This window comes from Aulonocara sp. 'chitande type north' Nkhata Bay, linkage group LG19 (assembly GCF_057382095.1).
Source record: "Aulonocara sp. 'chitande type north' Nkhata Bay isolate Kocher_YH1m ecotype deep benthic linkage group LG19, A_spYH_male_GT1.1, whole genome shotgun sequence".
In the NCBI taxonomy this organism is placed as follows: domain Eukaryota; kingdom Metazoa; phylum Chordata; class Actinopteri; order Cichliformes; family Cichlidae; genus Aulonocara; species Aulonocara sp. 'chitande type north' Nkhata Bay.
Window position 1 is genome coordinate 10,206,995 of NC_141362.1, and position 19,536 is coordinate 10,226,530.

General features: G+C 47.2%; 2 protein-coding genes across 8 annotated transcripts in view; both read left to right on the plus strand.

The window, feature by feature from the left end:
* Nucleotides 1-1,848, plus strand: part of mgaa (MAX dimerization protein MGA a) — a 30,092-nt gene extending 28,244 nt beyond the window's left edge. For all 3 annotated transcript variants that reach the window (XM_086275748.1, XM_086275750.1, XM_086275749.1), the window contains exon 26: nucleotides 137-1,848. In XM_086275748.1, coding sequence (XP_086131874.1) covers nucleotides 137-792 — 656 coding nt within the window. In that variant the 3' untranslated portion in view covers nucleotides 793-1,848. The remainder of the gene's footprint in view (nucleotides 1-136) is intronic.
* Nucleotides 1,849-2,436: 588 nt separating this feature from the next.
* Nucleotides 2,437-19,536, plus strand: part of mapkbp1 (mitogen-activated protein kinase binding protein 1) — a 31,717-nt gene continuing 14,617 nt past the window's right edge. For 3 of the 5 annotated variants that reach the window (XM_086275751.1, XM_086275752.1, XM_086275754.1), the window contains exons 1-13: nucleotides 2,437-2,793; nucleotides 4,566-4,657; nucleotides 14,484-14,546; nucleotides 14,631-14,688; nucleotides 14,776-14,946; nucleotides 15,033-15,170; nucleotides 15,249-15,431; nucleotides 15,531-15,548; nucleotides 16,035-16,195; nucleotides 16,469-16,667; nucleotides 18,001-18,147; nucleotides 18,221-18,426; nucleotides 18,507-18,598. In XM_086275751.1, the coding sequence (XP_086131877.1) occupies nucleotides 2,680-2,793; nucleotides 4,566-4,657; nucleotides 14,484-14,546; nucleotides 14,631-14,688; nucleotides 14,776-14,946; nucleotides 15,033-15,170; nucleotides 15,249-15,431; nucleotides 15,531-15,548; nucleotides 16,035-16,195; nucleotides 16,469-16,667; nucleotides 18,001-18,147; nucleotides 18,221-18,426; nucleotides 18,507-18,598 (1,642 nt within the window). In that variant the 5' untranslated portion in view covers nucleotides 2,437-2,679. Of the gene's footprint in view, nucleotides 2,794-4,565; nucleotides 4,658-4,686; nucleotides 5,041-14,483; nucleotides 14,547-14,630; nucleotides 14,689-14,775; nucleotides 14,947-15,032; nucleotides 15,171-15,248; nucleotides 15,432-15,530; nucleotides 15,549-16,034; nucleotides 16,196-16,468; nucleotides 16,668-18,000; nucleotides 18,148-18,220; nucleotides 18,427-18,506; nucleotides 18,599-19,536 lie in introns of those variants that run through there. The other 2 variants (XM_086275753.1, XM_086275755.1) reach the window with 2 other exon arrangements.

The window sequence follows — 19,536 nt, forward strand, 5'->3', positions numbered from 1 at the left end:
AGGTCGGACTCATTAGCATCTGTCAGATGGACAAATTAAACCAAAAAACCCTCCGAGAAATACAAAAACGTTGTTATTGTAACGGCATATGATTGGTTGTTTGGCCGATCAGCTGATCATCTGTTTACTCTTCCAGGCTCCAGCCTCAGCGGGGTGCTGAAACTCATTCAGACCAACACACAACAGCAGGCTCCGCCTCCAACCCATCAGCTGCTCCCTGGTCTTCCGGCTCCTCCTCTAGAGGTCTGCGATGCATCATCTAAGTCCTCAGATCGAATCATACACCAGGACCAGACTCCACCCCTCGGTGAGGTCACACCTGCATCCTGGTCGTATTGCGGCTCTGACAGCCAAACAGAGGAGAGAGAGGCGAAGCCTGAGAGCAGGGGCGAGAACAAGAGCCTGCCGTCGCTCCTCGATGAGTTTGTCTTCCTTAATCAGCAGGTGGAAAAAAACCAGGACGCTGCAGCGGTGGATGGAGCTGACGAGGAAGGACACACCCACAGCCCCTGGATGCTGCAGCTGGACTCAGACTCTGACACAGATGGGGTTGGGCCTAACCTCAATACAGAAACGATGTTGACCACTTCAGGCAGTCCTAAAGGAGGCGTGCTGGCCCCGCCCCCTCTGCTGCAGATGAAGGTGGGCGGAGCCAAAGTGGCAAGCCCAGGCAACAGGGAAAGAGAGGGCACAGTGGCAGGGGGAGAAGAGGGGCAAGGGCACAGGGGCGTGGCCTGGAGGCCGATGCCGAGGCTGGTTCCTCTGGGATTAAGAGGAAACGCCCCCAGCTGACATCACACGCAGAAATAATGATGTCACAGCAGCTGCACCTTCCTGGTTGGGTCCTGATGGGAGTTGGCACATTGGGAGGAAAAAAAGAAAAGCATAGACTGATTGTGGCGCTTCCATGGTAACAATCAGTTATCGTTTGTGGATTACTAAGGATCAATATTCAGGTATTGATTGGTTTGGAACAGGGCGACGGTGTCCTGGTTTTCCGACGCGCTGACCGGAAAAAACGCAGACGCTGCTTCTGAAAAATATGGAAGTGCTTAAACCTGCGTTCTACCTGACAGCCACCAGGGGGCAACACTGCAGTTCTGTCCTATAGAAGTCTGCAGCACGACGCTGCTCTGACCTCTGACCTCTGTACACGCTTCATGCTGAGTTCATGTATCTCAATCATGTCTTTCAAAATGGAGGATCAGCTGTGGTGTTTTGTTGATTGCTCATTGGCTAATGACTCGTCAGTCACTATGTTATCCAGTGAGTGAGCGGTTTCATGGTCAGACCCGCCCCTCTTCCTCGCAGCCAAGATAGTGGGGATTTCAGTTTTTAAAAATGTCTGTTGAACCTGTCACATCTGTCTTTGAAAGAGTTACTGTAGCATCCTGTTTTCAGTGGCTGCATTCAGAGAAACTTGATGGCGTGCTGAGGAAGAAGCCCTGTCCCCACAGAATGTTCTGATGTTGCGTTCAAATGTCTTCCTGTTTGTATCGGCGCCAGGTGAGCCGAGAGACGCCTTCACAGGTTGCAAGTTCATGTCTGAGAGTGGCGTCCACGTCACAAAGAGAGCGCATTCGGGCTACTCGCCTCCAAACGTTCATACTTTATTCTGAAGGTCCAGCTATTGTTTCCTGCTTTTATTTTTTTATTTAAAGGAACTTTGTGAAAGCGGTCAGTGTCTCACCATGGTGGAATGTTTCAGTTTCTTCATGTTTTGCAGGAAAAACGCAGTCATCACAGGGGACTCACCTGGACTCACCTTTTCTTTTTCTTAATGACTTTTTCTACATGTTTACCTCAGCTGGAAGGAAAACAGGTACCAATAAAAGTTAAATATTTGAGTCTGCATCCTACTTTTATTCAACAAAAGGTTTCCCGGTGTGTTTGATGAGTTTCTCACCTGAAACTTTCAAGTTAAAGCTGAGTTTTCTGATTCAGAGTACCTGAACACATCATCCAGCAAACGAGGAAAAATAAATAATCAGTAAAAAAAAAGTTTCTATCCAGATGAGTTGTTTGAGTTTCTGATTTAAAGTGTTTGATTTATTTTGGCTCACCATCGATTTTTATGGCGTCATTACAGGTAAGTTACGGCTAATATAGGAAAAAAAGAAGCTGCGGTTAGTGTCCGGTGCCGCTGAGAGGCGCTTATGCTCTGCGCTAACAGTGAAGACGCGTCATCCGACTTCTGACACGCGACACCGGACGATGACTGTCAAAGTAAAAGCATCGCATCTTAAGAAAAAAACAACTTTCGAAAGAAAAATCTTGTTTCATGTCAATAAAAGTAAGTGATCAGTAAATCTTGCTTTTGAGGCATTGCTGTGTTAAATCCGAAGTAATGTCCATGCTAAATGAGCTAATGATAACAGCTGTGATTGGACTGTAGCGTCTAAATTATTTGAGAGAACGTGTTTATTTTGAAAGGTGTGACCGGAAGTGCGGGTGTCGCGTGCGGCATTGACACTAACGGATCGCCGCTCTGATCAGTCCGGTCCCGGTCGTCCCGTTTCCTCGCTGCGGGGGAGGACTACGATGCGGAACGGCGGCCCGGAACAGCGCAGAACCGAACCAGGACCGTGCTCACGGAACACCCGGTCCGGCCCGGCTCTGAAGGCATGGCGGCGCAGAGCAGCCGCTGAGAGCCGCAGCTAGCCGGCGGCTAACGGCGCGATGGCCGCGGACGGAACGATCCGCAGCCGCATCAGGAGCCTGCTGCGCTCCCCGTCCATCAAACTGCGGCGGAGCGGCACCGGCGCGCGGCACAGGCGCGAGCTCAGCGACAAGGTGCGCGCGACTGACACACACACGGAACCTATTGTGTTTCTGCTGGAGTCTGGTGGTTTTATTGTTTAATTGTTTCTAACTGATAAATAGAGCTTATTCTAACTGACATTAGCTGTCGTCTGTTTTTATTGAATTTTTTAAAATTGATTGTTTAAAATTCAACATTTTTATTTTCTCATCATTGCTGTTATCGGTGCAAAACACACACCTGAACTGGTCTGTGTGGAAAATAAGGACCCTCCCTGATGACCTTTCCTCTGATGGTCCTCATAAAGACCTTTGACTGGTCCTCATTTTGTTCTCAGATGCCAAACACTGTGCTAAACAGGCTCTCTGTTTCTGCAGATGTCCTCACGTTGTTCTCACTGTATGGAGCAGTCTTTGGTTCAAAGTGCCTCCTCCTCCTCCTCCTTTGTAAATATGGTCCTTGCTGTCTGAAAGCATTTTTGTGCACCAAACCATCCTGAATCACAAGATTTGTGCTGTAGACTTGTGCGGACGCTCACATTGTGAGAACCTGTCTGTCCCGTCCAGCTGGTCTATCACCTGTGGGCCCCTTCATCTGTTAGCAGCTTCACTTCCCACAATCCTTTGTGTGCCTGCTGATTTACTGGGACACGCCCCACCTGTTCTGGTCATGTTGTGGGAACGCATACTTGTTCACACAACTGCATTGTGGGGACTTTGCCGTTTGTCCCCATTGAAATGGAGAGCAGAGACTCAGCAGTGAGGCTGTTTGTGCTCCTTGGAGACGATCTTTGTTATGGGGACATTGCAGCCCAGTTTGGGCTTCACATTAGAATCATGTCGTGTTAATGCAGTGGTGTCCAGGCTGAGCTCAGCGGCCCTTTCAGAGGCTTATTAGTGTCAGCAGTAAAGTTTACTGGATGGATACACGCACATCCATGGCGTTTAATGGAAGACTAAAAGTTTCTGAGCACAGGCAGGAGTGAGAAGCAGTTGTAGATAAACTGAAATTACACATTAAAACAATATGAGCTCAAACCGAAAGACCGTGGCACCTTTGAGCCACTCGGATGCGAGCCTTTCCTGTCGGCAAGCTCGTCACGTCTCTGACGACTGACGCAGCGTCTCACTGTTCCTGAGTAGTTTCTCCTGAATCGCCATTCAGAGGCAAAGAAAATCACTTGCTACTTGCCCGGCGAGCGGCGTCCTGCAGACTCGCCTGATGATTCATCCTCGTGGTTTCTTTTAATCTGATTGGACGGTTTGGAGGAAAGCGTTCGTGCTGAGCTGAGAGGGCCAAAAACTGTGAAATCATGAATAGAGTTTGGTGCAGGGGGAGGGGAGTCATGTGAGGAGGACACACACACACACTCTCTCTCTCTCTCTCTGTGCTGTTAGTTTAGCATCTGGCCGCTCAGCAGTCAGACTGAGCAGCAGGACATTTTCTGGCAGCATGGAGGCAGAAGTAAGTGTGTGTGTGTGTGTGAGAGAGAGAGAGAGAGAGACTCGGTCTCTGTGCGTTGACGCTGGCGCTCCTCTCTGACCTCTGACCTGCCTAATTTCAGTCTGTCAGTGATCAGTGATCTGATCAATAATCCGATCACTGAAGGCTCTCTGCAGAGCAGTGCTGCTTTTGTTGTGAACAGAAACAGCTTTGTGTGTGTCCCAAAGCATCATGTGAGCTGTAGTGTTTAAATCAGCAGGTGGGGCCTGCCGCTCGCGGCGCTGTCACTCCTGTGAAAGAAAGATCAACACGAACACATTCGCAGGAGTTAACCTGTCACGTTCTGGCCTTTGCCCTTCAGGTGACCTTGGAGAAGGTTCTGGGAATCACAGCACCGGGGAACCGAGCGCTGGCCTGTGACCCCCGGAGTGGACTGGTGGCGTATCCAGCAGGGTGAGAGAGCACTGAGGGCTAATGGGAAAACGGTGACTTTAGTTATGCCAAATTTGGGTTTTTTTCTGTCACAGCTGATGATGATGAAATGATATGATGATGGTAGTCATGGCGATGGCTGACCTGACGAAGATGAGGTCATATACAATAGAAAAGAATAGAATAGCGCTTTAAGCCCTCGGAGAGGTCCCCTCAGGAAAACTGTTCACGTGTGTTTTTTTTACCGGGTTGATGTCGTCCATCCTCCACCCCTCCTGCCACTCCTCCACGTCTCTCCGAGTTGTACAGTTGGCTGTCTCGAGGTACAAAGGAAGAGGCTCCTGAGGAGGAGGAGGAGCCAGCCTGATCAGGCTGTTAGGCTGTTCCTCCAGCTGGTGTTACTGGTGTGTTTCAAATGACTCCTTCATAATAAATACAAGCATCACACTGCTTATTCTTATTGCGTATTTATGAACGTTTATCAAACATGATGTAAAAATCTACATTTGAAAATATTCAGTCAGCCATCAAAAACAAATGTGACTGAAAATAACACGACAGCTGAGAAAAGCAGATGCACTTCGTTTCCGTTGTTCCTGCTCCAGGTGCAGGAGTCACGTTTATGAGTGACGGATGGTGCTGCCTCCGCCTCCTGGCCCCGGATAAACGGAAGAAGATGGATGTTATTATCTATCTGTCTTACTCAGGAAGCCTACAGTGGCTGAGTCTCAGGGACTAAACTCCTTCAGCTCATTTTTGTAGCACGATTTTATTTCATAAACATATTTATTCACGAAGATTAAGGATGCAGGAATTCCCGTCATGCAAACACTGAAGCCTAGACCGGAGTCATTTTCCAAAATTCATCAACAGTGCTGCACGCCACCAACAACTCCACATTTAGTACCTGCCTGCAGCTCCACAGGACTCCACCCAGCAGCACCTGTCATAAACTCTTCATGTTCTGTGTCATGATTTACTTTTCCTGCCACATGTGCCACAAACCACCTCGGCTGCTTACGATCACATATTATCAAATGTCAGTCAGCTCAGGTGAGCCGTGGCGCATCTATGCAGCCTTATGTTGCATATCATTGTGACAGGTGGAAGAAGTATTTTTCACAATAAATAAGTTACTTTATGCTGTGTTCCTCTTAACGATTAAATTCAAATTCACCCCAAATTACTAAAATGCTGATATTTCAATAAGAGCATCGATTCTAGAACGTAAATATCTGACATCGTCCATGATGTTCAGCAGCATGAGTCCAGCTTCTCCAGCCCGGACTCCTGTTTGGATGTACTGCCCTGTGGTGCAGCAGTGCTGCCACCCAGACTGGAGCTGCCGCCCAGACTGGATGTCCTGGTCTCTGTGAGGCAGCTGCCAGTCCGGGTCACCGGGCAGGGTCCAGGAGGAGGATCCTGACTGTGCTGCTTTCTTATCGAGGTGAAACAGGTGGAGGATAGCATCCTCGACTCCAACATTTGCCCGATAGCCAAATTCTTGGGGTGGGCATGCTTAACCTGCGCCCCGAGGACGATCCACTGCACAGGAAGTGTGTGATAACAGGAAGAGGCCTGATGCTGCAGCATCAGCTAGGCTCTGAGTCGTTACCACGGCGTGAGCAGACACACAGAAGAAACAGTCAGTTTGAGATGATCCAGATGATCCTCAGGTGAAACGATCCACTAGCGCAGTGAGGTCATTAACACACGTTTAACAGCTGCTGAGACACGAACAGACTAAAGGAGGCGGTCAGTGTGAGGGGAGAGCTCTGAAAACACTTTTAATAATAATAATAATAATAAACTTTATTTATAAAGCACACTTAAAAACCAAGGGTATGCCAAGGTGCTTAACAAGTAAAATAGAGTCATCATTATTGCTTGTTGTTATAGATGGCAGATCTTAGAAGCAGACACAGCGTTCACACTGAAACGAGCTCACATGTTTATCTGCACTCAGTAAACTGCAGTAAGGTTAACGTGTTCATCCAGATCCTTCTCAGGGGGGTGGAGCCTATCCCAGAAACAACAGTCTCAGCATGTGATTGGATAGTGGGAAGTCTCATCTCAATCTGTGACTTAGCCGATGACATGCACACTAACTCATTTTAGGATTTAGACGTATGTCTGAAACCACGATCAGAAGACCTCGGCAGACGGCGATGAGCCTGTACAAGTGGGTGGAGCTGAGCAGCGGCGACGCCGTGTGAAACAAAACAGAGACGCATTTTAGTCACAAAAGAACCCAGAAAAACTTCCTTTATGAGAACAATCACAGGTCAGAGGTCACGGTGCTCTGTGAGTCGGAGTCCAGAGGAATGATGGGAATGTCACCGGGGGTCTGGGAAGGCGTCCAGTTTCCAGGATTTTATGCTGTGCAATCAGCCGCAGGCACGGGAGGAGGGGCTGCTGATTGGTCCATTTGTGTGGAGCTGCGCTTTCAGGTCACGGCTGACGAAGCGCCGTTTAAACACAGTGACAGGAAGTGGGTCAGTGCAGCGGCGGCGTGAATATGGGTTAATGTGAGGGAGTGCATGAAGGCCGGCGGCACTACAGAAGAAGAACACGCAGTTTGATTCTCTGCATCCACAGTACTGTGTTACTGCAGCTTGTACTGCGTTACTGCAGCTTGTACTGTGTTACTCCAGCTTGTACTGTGTTACTGCAGCTTGTACTGTGTTACTCCAGCTTGTACTGTGTTACTGCAGCTTGTACTGTGTTACTGCAGAATGTACTGCGTTACTGCAGAATATACTGTGTTACTGCAGAATGTACTGCTTTACTGCAGAATGTACTGCGTTATTGCAGAATATACTGCGTTACTGCAGCTTGTACTGTGTTACTGCAGAATGTACTGTGTTACTGCAGAATGTACTGTGTTACTGCAGAATATACTGTGTTACTGCAGAATGTACTGCGTTACTGCAGAAATTACTGCGTTACTGCAGCTTGTACTGCGTTACTGCAGCTTGTACTGCATTACTGCAGCTTGTACTGTGTTACTGCAGAAATTACTGCATTACTGCAGAATGTACTGCGTTACTGCTCGCCCACGTACGTCTACTGATTAAACCCAGTTGCTTGGTGCTGTGTGTGGGCGTGGCCACGCTGCCACGGCTAACAGCTACACAGCTAACGAGTACACGAAGGCTAAAAAATGTCCATCAGCATCTCCCGTGAACCTCCTACATGTTTCCATGACGATAAACTAAATAAACGCTCTCTGCCGCATCAAGCGCTGCCACCATCAGGCCACACTGAGAACTGCAGCAGCTTCACTGAGGTTTAACTGTCTTTATGTCCTCCTCTATCTGTGAAGGAGGCGCAGTCGACTCTGTGTGTGTGTGTGTGTGCGCGTGTGTGTGAGAGGAAGACTGTAACTGGCTGCTGATTCAGCGGCTTCCAGACGAACAGTCAGCAGCACGACATGTTTATCTGCACACACACACACACACACACACACACACACACACACACACACACACACACACACACACACACACACACACACACACACACACACACTCACTCACTAGCAGGTCCAGATCCGCCTCAGCAACAAAGCTGTTTTGCTTTGATGAACTGATCCGACCAATAAGGCGTCAGCGGGTAGTTGTTCGTGGCTGCTCCTTTAATCTGCTGCAGGCTTCACAGCTGATCTCACACACACACAGACTCACACACAGACAGACACATGTATAATCCCTGTGTGTGTGTGAGTCATCTAGCTGTGTGTGTGTGTGAGCTCTCCTGGCTCTGTGTTACAGCTCACTCGTTGATCTCAGGTCTGTTTCAGAGCAGCCGTCTGCACGTGCTCATTGGCTCTCTGTGGGTTCCACAGTGACTCTACCTGCCGCTGACGTCCGCTGCACCCTGGTGACCTCTTCAGGGTCAAGTTTAGGTGAACATGGAGCTTTTTATAAACACGGGTGACGTGTTTGGAAGCATGAGGTCCTGATGGGGTCTCTGTGGATCTGCTGGATGAAGGCTGAGCTCGGACGCACACAGTCACCAAACAGACGCACATTAGAGCTGCTCTGTTTTACAGGGGAGGTCAGGCAGGTCCACACTGCCTTCGTGTCCTGTGGGAGAATTGAGTGCTCTGCAGTGTGACTGCAGGTGTGTGACCCACATCCATGAGTTTCATTTACAGAGTGTGTGTGTGTGAACGCTAAGGGTGGTGTGTGCGTGAGGGCGTGTTTATGGATGTCAAGTCTGCACAGCAGGTCTGACCGCCATCTTTAAACCTTCTCTGAAGCCATGCTGACACAGTCCTGTGTGTGAGCTGTGGGCAACCGCTCCCACACAGGTACCATCCAATCGGAAGAAGAGCTGTTCACATGTGAGCTCTTCACACAGGTGTGCCCTGAACACAAACCGCACAGACAAAAGTGTTTTCAGTGAACGCAGACAGAAGCTCAGACGGCTGACAGAGGGGGCGTGAGTGAGGGGAGGAGAATCAAACCTGCTGTTGCAGGTAACCGTGCACGGTAAAATTGATGCTTCTGAGTAACCACAGGTGCAGGGGGGGGGCACTGAGTCTCATTTATTTAACATGAACATAAAGAGAACCACGGCGGGGGGGTTGACATAAACAATGGTCTGAGATAGTCACAGGGAGGAAACACCTGCACAGGTGTCTCAGGACTTGTACCGCCCACTTACTGCAGCACGCTGACCATCTCTGTTCATCAGCTGACAGGAAACAAAGCTGTTTACAGCAGGTGTGGTTTCCATGGCTACCTGTTCACAGGTTGTAGTAGTCTCCTCAGGATCATTGGCTGTATCCCAATTCAGGGTCTGCAGCCTCAACGGTCCTCAAGGGCCGCGTACTCAAAGACCGCTGAGGCCGGAAGTGCGAGGCTTGTGAAATGGGACGGTCTAGCCTCCGTCGCGCTGCCCAGGTTGCCTAGCAACCATGATAGCTGGAAACGTGTGGTTGACAGAAATGAACGAGAACACATTTTGTTCGTTTGTTTGTTTCTACGTGAGCTTTGTGTGATTTAATAAGTATCTGAGACTGAGACCACAAGACTGTAAATCATGATTGTTGGGCTTCATTTCTGTACTGAACAGTCATTTAAGATTAGCTAGTACATAACAATTAGCTGATGTCGTTCATGAGACTAAAGTCAGTGTAAATATGAGATGGCCAATATTATAGTTATTATATTAAATCATTATTAGTTATTACAGCAGTGAGTTTGAACTCTGTGTCAAATACTGAGCTTCAGTAAAGATTTAAGTTGCAGTTATTTATATTTCCTGTCACCTTAAATCTTCACTCAAAGACACTCAAGTATCTTTGACAGTGTATCTATAGATGTATTATATATATAAGAGACAAATGTCGTTCCTTCAGTATGCTGGCATTACTAAATTTGGCTCAATGCTTACATACATGTGTAAAAGGAAAATGTGCGAGCTGTGGTAACTGTGTCTGATAGAATGAAGAGTAGACTGATGTATGAAATATTCCTTTATTGGGTGAGAAAATCAGACCATGTCATAACTGCTTTAAGTCATACAGAATAGATATCAGAGCCTTAAACAGGCTGACTTCTGCTAAATGGGTCAAACTGGGCAGAAAGTCTACAAACACATAACATCCTTACAGAATATGATGTAACACTATAGATCAACTTAGCTCAGAATATATAAAGCATATAAACAATTACAGCAATATGATGCAACACACACAGCAGTGCTACTAATCCAAAATACTCAAAGCTTCATAGAACTGAAACAAACATTTATTTTTAGCTCCATTCTGCTGCTGATACATACTTTAGGTTTCTGAACATTAAACTTGTTGCTGCCTTTCATAGTGTGTAACTTGAAGGCCCTGAGTACTTTCTCCCACACTGAAAACACTGGAATGATAAAATTATTTGAACATTACCTAATAAGACTGATTCAGGACAGACAATTAGTTATTCTAAACTTTCCTAGCAGTCCTTCACAAACAGGGAACAGTCTGTCTATTCTCTCCATCTGTCAGCTGCTGCTGGCTCTTCCTCCTCCTCTTCCTCACACACTGCTGAGTTTGTCCTGGTGGATCAATAGGGGTGCAAAGCCTCACAGATGATGTGCAGCAGTGGGTCCCTTAGTCTGTCCTCACTCTGGACACTTGCAGTTGTCACACATGGAAATCAAATGTGTGATAAGCTGCAGGATTCAAACACAAGTGTGACTTATAAACACATGTTCATACTTTTATTCCACAATCAGAGAGAAAGAAATAGAGAGAGAGTGCAGGACAGACAGACAGGTGGCAGTCTCAGGTGTATACACTGCTACACAACAGCACCAGAGAAGGAGGATTTAGTGTTTGTGTCATTATGAGTGCTAAACAAGAAGAGTTCCCAGATGGTGCAGTGGACACATGTGTGACTGCTGTGATTAAAGCATCTTTCTTTCAGCTTAACGAGTGAACCGTCAGCTCGTTCAAACACACGTTAAAGTCCGTTTGGCTCGACACCACCGAACAGAGGCAGCAATATAACATAGCTAACATTAACAGTGCAGTGAATCCTGCTTGTGCCGTGATATTCAGGACTGCAAACCGAGCAGCATCACTGACTTTCAGCTTGTTGTGTTTGTGGATATATGACTGACTTTAATTATCCACATTCTCTGTAAGATTAAGGTCGACTATTGTATTATTATATTTTAATAGCTTTAAAAGCAAGTAAAAGCTGAACGTACAACCATCACTAATGGCAAATAACTTTGCCGACATGTGGCCAACAGTAATGTTTTAATGTTCCTCATTATTAAACATTTTCACATAAATAAGTGACATAATATTCACTACTTACTTTTGAAAGTTTACTCTTCGGCTGCTCCGCTTCTGCCGTCTGCGGCAAAATTATCCACACCGACTGCCGCGCTATGAATTGTGGGATATATGGGACCGCGAAGTCTACGCCGCCACATCCTTAAAATTCAGGGAAATGAAGGACGCATTTGAGGGCCGCATTTCGAGCAGCCTTTGAATTGGGACAGCTTTCGGCGCGCCACTGTGCCTTAAACCCTGGATTGGGATGCAGCCATAAACTGCTTATTGTTTCAGGGTTTTTAATCTCCCAGAATGCTCTGCTCCTTCTTCTTCTTGGTGAATTTTGCTTTAGAAACAGAATCGACGTGGGATTGTTGCTTGTGCCTGACTCCGTCTGCAGCTTCCTGCTAACGCTTGAAGTGGGGAAACTTGGGAGGTTTTTACTTTGAAAACCTGGCATTGCTGAGCATCCTGTTTATTTTATAAAATTAAGTCTGACCTTTTGTTTTGCAAAATTCACATATTTAAGGCATGTTGGTAACAGCCAATAGCTAACTGAAAGCTTTTATTTTGAAACTGTGAGATTTTCCTCCATCTCCAAAAGTTGATTCTGTTCATCTGGATGTTTTCAGTGGGAGAAACGTTTCGTCACTCATCCAGGTGACTTCTTCAGTCTCAGCTGACTGCAGGTTTCCACAATCTTATAAACAGGACATTTGCATAATGACATTGTTCCTTCAGTGGGCTGGTTTCAATAGTTCATCCTATTGCCCCATCCTCGGGCAATCTGGTCATTAAGTCTGATGTCACTAGCCGTGTCTTGGCCTAAACTCCGCTGCAGGTCCATATATCAAACGATCACTATGGCAGTGGTCCCCAACCTTTTTTGCGCCACGGACCGGTTTATGCCCGACAATATTTTCACGGACCGGCCTTTAAGGTGTCGCGGATAAATACAACAAAATAAAACTAGTACCGGTACCGAAAAAAAGAAGATTTATTCATAACACACGTGAAAAGACCAAGGAAAGCCGAGTAAACGATAAAAATGATAACAAAATAACGCTGAAAACCGATAAAAACCCTGAAAACTATACATTTCACACCTGAGCCTCAACTCTCGCAGCCCGGTACCAAACAACTCACAGACCGGTACCGGTCCGAGGCCCGGGGGTTGGGGACTGCTGCACTATGGTATTATGAGAGTTGAAAAACTGTCTAAATCCTTTCATCTTTAATAAAATGATCAGCGTTCTGCTCTACCAGGTGTAACAATTGAGTTTAACATCCAGGCATCAATGAAAACGGAATTTATGACATTTAACGGAGTTAGAAGTTAGCAGGAAGTTAGCTCACTAGCTTCTATCTAACTACAATATAGCATGTCCTGACTGCGGGGTTTTGGAAACAAATTCAAACGTACAGCTCTGTTATCACTTCCAACATAAATGAAGACAGAAAACTAAACAGCAGTGACGTTTGTAGGGTTACTGAAGTTAGGCTAGCTGGTATATAATGATGTGCTATGTGACCGCTAGCGACACAGCTATGTTAGCATAATATAAACAAGCTAACTTTTTTTCCACTCGATAAAAGTTAACGTGAGTGTTCTCGGTGGTCAGGAACAAATGTAATCGCATGGCAGGATGCTGTAAAAGGACCAAACTTCAGCCAGGAGAACAACTGAGATAATCCATCCACAATACGAGGTTAGTCATTCATATACTGCTGCATGGGCTGGGCTGTAGTTACATCCTAAGGTTTTAAAAACTGAGCTTAAATAAATGATTAGCGGTAATAAAAGCCGAGGGAGGTCAACGGTGATCACTGACTGTTTTAGGAGCTTTTTGAGATTAAATAGAAGAAAATACATAACATTAAACATGTTAACAACACAAAAGCCATATTAAACGCAGACTACTTTAGGCCCGGAAGTAGGATTCGTCACGTCATCACTTAACAATCGGATTGAAGGAAAACCGTCCCAGGTCTTTTATTTTGGAAACCAGACAACTTTCTCTGCCTTCCTGTTAGGGCTGCCACGATTAGTCGACTAGTCACGACTAATTTAATAGTCGACGCATCGTTTGAAGCTTTGTAAGAACCTGAAAGACGCAGGAATAAGTAGTAGGATTTAAGAGTGTAATAACGGACTGAAACAGAAGATGGCAGCACTGCATGTACAAGGATGCCAGCTGCCGTTAAACCCCGAAGAAGAAGAAGAAGCTGTGTCCCAGAATTCATAGCGCAGCCCAGCTCAGTTTCCAACAATGGCGGCAGCTAATTAGTTTTAATATTACTCTTATTATTCTTTCTGGGTCACAAAATAAACGTTTAACATATTTTCAGGCGAGAATGTAGCTGTGTAAACCTCAAATATCTGCTCAATTTGTCAAGACACCACATATTTTCAAAAGCGCTCCGATGTTTTCGGAGACGTCTGTTACCCACTAGCTCGATAGCTAGCCGGGGGCAAGGCTCACTAGAGCCGTGAGAACACCGGACTCCCAGCAAATCGTTTTCAAACCCACCGCCGTCTTTCACTATTCAGGTTAAACATGATATATAAGTCACTTAGATAACTTAAAAATGTTATTGTTTGGCTTTATTTAGTATTTTATTTGTTCCTGAGTAAATCGGTTTGGCTGAGATTAAAGTTATAGTTTTTACACAGCTGAATAAACAGCTGATTATCAGAAGTGTGAGATGCTCCAGAATTTACTCCGGTGTCCTGTTATACTTTAGATAGCAAGGAGTTTATTAAACTTCACCGAAACAATCTGCAAATTTCATTAAAATTTAATAAACTATCATCTTGTCTTTATTTTTAGTTAGCACAGACCTTAAACACTTAAAGCTGTAAGCTAATAATAGTTATATAAGAGCAGATGCTACTGGTGCAATAAGCTGTACGTTTTACATCCAATGAATGATGATCTGATTAGTCGACTAATCGCAAAAATAATCGGTGACTAGTCGACTATCAAAATAATCGTTTGTGGCAGCCCTACTTCCTGTGAATGAGTGTTTTGATCATGTTACCTGGCCGTGTCATTGCAGGTGTGTGGTCGTGCTGCTGAATCCACGGAAGAACAAACAGCATCACATCTTCAACAGCTCCAGGTAAGACTCCAGCAGCCAATCAGATCACACTTCTTGTCTGCTTCTGTAAGGAAAACATGGAATAAAGACCGTTTCCTGTTACAGGAAGGCAATCACGACGCTGGCATTTTCGCCGGACGGGAAGTATGTGGTCACAGGAGAGGTAAGCATGCCACGACAGCGCTCAGGTGTTCACCTGGTGCCTCAGGTGAGAGATGATGCTTATTTTTTTCCTTCTTGTCTTCCACAGAGTGGTCACATGCCGGCAGTCCGGGTCTGGGAGGTATCAGAGTGCATTCAGGTGTGCGAGCTGCAGGAACATAAATATGGCATTGCGTGCGTGGCGTTCTCTCCAAATGGGAAGTACATTGTCAGCGTGGGCTACCAGCACGACATGGTGGTCAACGTATGGAACTGGAAGGTGACGGAGGCGTGGCCGAGTGCACCTGAGAGATGCCACCTGAGAAAAGGTCTTCGTGCTCACCTGCTGCTGTCTGTCCGTTTCAGAAAAACGTAGTCGTGGCGTCCAATAAGGTGTCCAGCAAAGTGACCGCCGTCTCCTTCTCGGATGACAGCTCCTACTTCGTTACCGCTGGAAACCGACACGTCAAGTTCTGGTACCTGGACCACGCCAAGACCTGCAAGGTTCCCGCGTGACCGCCCACCTAAAGATTGATTGGCTGGGACTTCCTGTGCGGTTACTGATGGTTTCTGTGTCTGCAGGTGAACGCCACCGTGCCCTTGCTCGGGCGCTCGGGACTGCTCGGCGAGCTGAGGAATAACTTCTTCAGTGATGTGGCGTGTGGGCGGGGCAGACAAGCCGCCTCCACCTTCTGCATCACCTCCTCCGGCCTGCTGTGCGAGTTCAACGACCGGCGGCTCCTCGACAAGTGGGTGGAGTTAAGGGTGAGTGCGTGCGGCCTGATAGCAGGCGTCTACACAGTGGTCGCGTGATGTCACTGTTTCTGCTCTAATGCTCTGCTTCCTCCTCTGCTTCCTGCGCAGAGGGTCGACTCTGTCGCCGTAAGTCCTCGTCCCACCTCAGCCCGCCGCGAATACATCCCACACACACACGCCGCCACCAAACGTGTTTACGTTGTTTCATTTCAAACTCTGCCCTTCACCACAGCTCCTCCCACCACAGCAGCTGACTGTGTGACATCATTATTAATCACAATGTTCATTTGCTATCGATCCTCTCTGACACGGCGCCGTGGCGGCTGAATGGCGAGGAGCGATTTTTACAGCAGTAAAACGTTTCTGGTGACAAAGATCAGACACACCCACTCCCTTCATCTCACCCTCATTGGTCAATTTCAAACGAGGTCCACGTTTAACTACCTCATGGCTGTAACATCACCACACCCACTCTGGCACGTTACCCTCTCCATCGCAGCACCGTCCTGCACTGCAGTAGTATCAGCACTTTAGCGTTAGTACTGCAGTATTACTGCATTCTGTCACAGCTCAGGTGGAGGTGCGTGTACTTACCTGTCCGTGTGTCCTCAGACGTCTCAGGCCACCTGTCTGTGTGTCACTGATGACTTCATCTTCTGTGGCTGCTCCGATGGGACGGTTCGAGCCTTCAGCCCCGCCAACCTGCACTTCCTGTGCACCCTGCCCCGGCCACACTGCCTTGGCGTTGATGTCGCCAGTATGGTGGAAGCCAGGTAACACACACCTGTACCTTATTTTACTACAGCTTACTGTAGTCGGTATGTAGCCCCACTATAGTGCACGTTAGCCCGTAGTAGTCGTCACTGAGAATGCCGTCGCCATGTTTAGCTGACAAACACGTGTCAGAGGTCACATGGCGCCAGTCTGCACATCTTTGTTTAAACACAGAACAGGAAACCTGGTTTTTACTTAGAGCTCAGCTGATCGTGGAAACAGTTTCCATGGAAACCGCAGCTCTCATTGTTCTTCCTCTTTGTCTTCGTCAGTCAGCTGTTCTCCTGCAGGCCGGAGTCTCGTTACCCAGACACCGTGGCAGTGACCTACGACCCCGCCAATCGCTGGCTGTCATGTGTCTACAACGACCACAGCGTTTATGTTTGGGATATCCGCGATCTCCGTGACCCCCGCAAGGCGGGAAAACTTTACTCCGCCCTCTATCACTCATCCTGTGTGTGGAGCCTGGAGGTCAGTGTGCTGGTTTTACTGATGTAATGGGGCCTTGCTCATACATTGAAACCGTGGGGGCGTAACAGTGTGTCATCGATGTCTGTGTTTGTGAGGATATTTTGTGTGGTTAAACCTGTTGTTACTGACCTTGGTTTTAAGTTGGACAGTGATTTTAAATTGGACAACCAAATCAGAGCAGTGGTGAAGTCCAGTTTTTATCATTTAAGGCGACTGGCAAGAGTAAAATCTTTTCTTTCGAGGCAGCACCTTGAAACAGTGATCCATGCTTTCATTTCTTCTCGCCTGGACGACTGTAACTCACTTTATGTGGGGGTCAGTCAGTTGTTGCTCTCACGTCTGCAGCTGGTTCAAAATGCGGCTGCACGAATCCTAACAGGAACTCGAAAAAGAGAGCATATAACCCCCGTGCTAGCCTCTCTGCACTGGCTGCCTGTGTCTTTTAGAGTTCATTTTAAAATTCTTATGTTTGTTTTTAAATGCCTTCGCAGTCTTGCCCCGCCCTACCTATTTGAGCTTCTTCATCCCCACACACCCTGTCGGTCTCTCAGGTCAGCTGACCAGCTGCTCCTGGAGGTACCGAGATCCAGGAGGAAGCTCAGAGGGGGCAGGGCCTTCTCTATTGTGGCTCCAAAATTATGGAATAATTTGCCCTTGCACGTTAGAGAGGCCCCTTCACTGTCCACTTTTAAATCACGTCTTAAAACCCACTTTTATTCCTTGGCTTTTAACCTCAGTGAGACTTAGTTTCTCTTTTAATTGAAGTAGTTATTTAATTAATGATTTCACTCTTCTTTTATTTGGTTTTTACTTATATCTCATGTAATTTTATTTTACAGTTCCAATGTACAGCACTTTGTGTCAGCTGTGGTTGTTTTAAAGTGCTTTATAAATAAAGTTGATGATGATGATGGTTCTCAGACCGTCAGCAGCTCAGACTCGGCTACTCGTTGTGTAGTTTTGTGTCGGACGTGTTCATACTGCCAAACAAAGCTAACGAGTGTGCTACCTCACAAACAGAGCACAGCCTGGCCTCGGTCACGCCCTCCCGACAGGTTAAAGTTTATAGACGTGTGTCGTGAAGCTCAGCGTCTGAGGGGAAACGGGTACAGGTGTGGTGCACAGGTGTGAGCTCTAACCTCGGTAAAATTTTACTCTCCAACCACACTCTGAGCTCTGTGAGTAAATCATCCACCAGGCGGGGATTACTCTGCCTCCAGCTGTGCCGCCTCCACCCAACAGCAGGACCCAGAGTTTGGACAGTAATCCAAACTCTGGATTACTGTGCGTACAAAGTCTGCTAACCTGTGTCTCACCTGTCACTGTTGTGCAGATGTACCCCGAGGGTGGAGGAGAAAAAGGAGGAGGTGGTAAAACGTGCCTTCCCCGCGGCTCCTTCCTGTCCTGCTCCTCAGATAACACCATCCGACTGTGGAGCATTGACGGGCACAGCGCCCTCCACAGGAACATCCTGAGCAACGTAGGACAGCACGCACCTGCACATCGTACACCTACACCTGTGCTACACTGACCTATGGCCTCTGTCCCCGCAGGACCTGCAGAAGGTCGTGTACGTGGACGACAACGTAACTGGCCTCCTGGACACGGAGAGCGTCAGCATTGCTGCGGGTACGGAGAAGGCGGGGTCATCGGTGACAGAGGGGCAGCAGGTGGACCAGAGCAGAGCGGGCATTAGGACCCTGAGAGTCAGCCCCGATGGACATCACCTGGCCTCTGGAGATCGCACAGGGATCCTCAGGTGAGTGGAGGTGGGCAGGTCGCCACGGAAAAGGTGCGTGTGCGTTGGTGTGACGTTGGTGTGACGTCGATGTGTTTTAGGATCCACGACCTAGACGGCATGGCGGAAATTCTGAACGTTCAGGCTCACGACTCCGACATCCTCTGCCTCGAGTTCTCCAAACCGGACACAGGTGAGAAACCATCCCAGACCAGTGCGGGAACACAACGCAGCGCTGGAAACAGTTCAGTTTTTGAAGACAGTTTAAATATATCCTAAAGAAAAGATATAAATACTTTAAAGATATTTTCACTCTGTGAAACTAACGCTGTGCTATAAACCCAACATCCGTTTTTATTCCCTGATGGAAAACTAAAATATTCCATCACCGCTCTTATTTTGAAATGGGTTTTATTCATAGCTTTATTGTAAAAAATGTTCTCCTCATGCTAATGAAGCCTTGAATGTACAGCCAACGATTACTGAAAGGACCCCTTAAAGAAGGGGTTCCAACTCCAGGCCTCGAGGGCCGGTGTCCTGCAGGTTTTAGATCTCACCCTGGGTCAACACACCTGAGTCCAGCCTCTGGACACGAGGTCATTCAGCCATTTAAATCAGCTGTGCTGAATCAGGGACGCGTCTGCAGGACACCGGCACTCGAGGCCTGGAGATGGAGATGGACACCCCTGCCATAAAGGGAGGAAACGTAGACGCTTACGATACCTGACATTATCCCCGCCCCTCCCCCTGCTGGTTTGACTTGATTTTGAAGGTCAGAGCTCAGTCTTACAGATTAGTTGTCCTCTGACTCGAGGTCCTTTGTTTCTCTTCCTCTTGGAAAACAAAAAGCTCGTCCTTTTTGCTGAGTCGACATCTCTTTACAGGAAGTGATGCCACTGGAGCTTGTTAAATTGGTATGTGTGTAATTATGTGTTTCTGTGGTTGTGAGTGTTCCTTTCTGACTTACAGCCGGCTCCGTCTGTGGTTTTCAGTCATTTTGGACCGTTGGTGTCCCTGCAGAGAGAATTTCCTGTGTTCCACCACATAAACCTGCAACATCCAACTAGCAAGACTGACCTCAGATTTTCAAAATAAAAGTACTTGTGTTTCTGTAAATTGGCCCTTATTTTC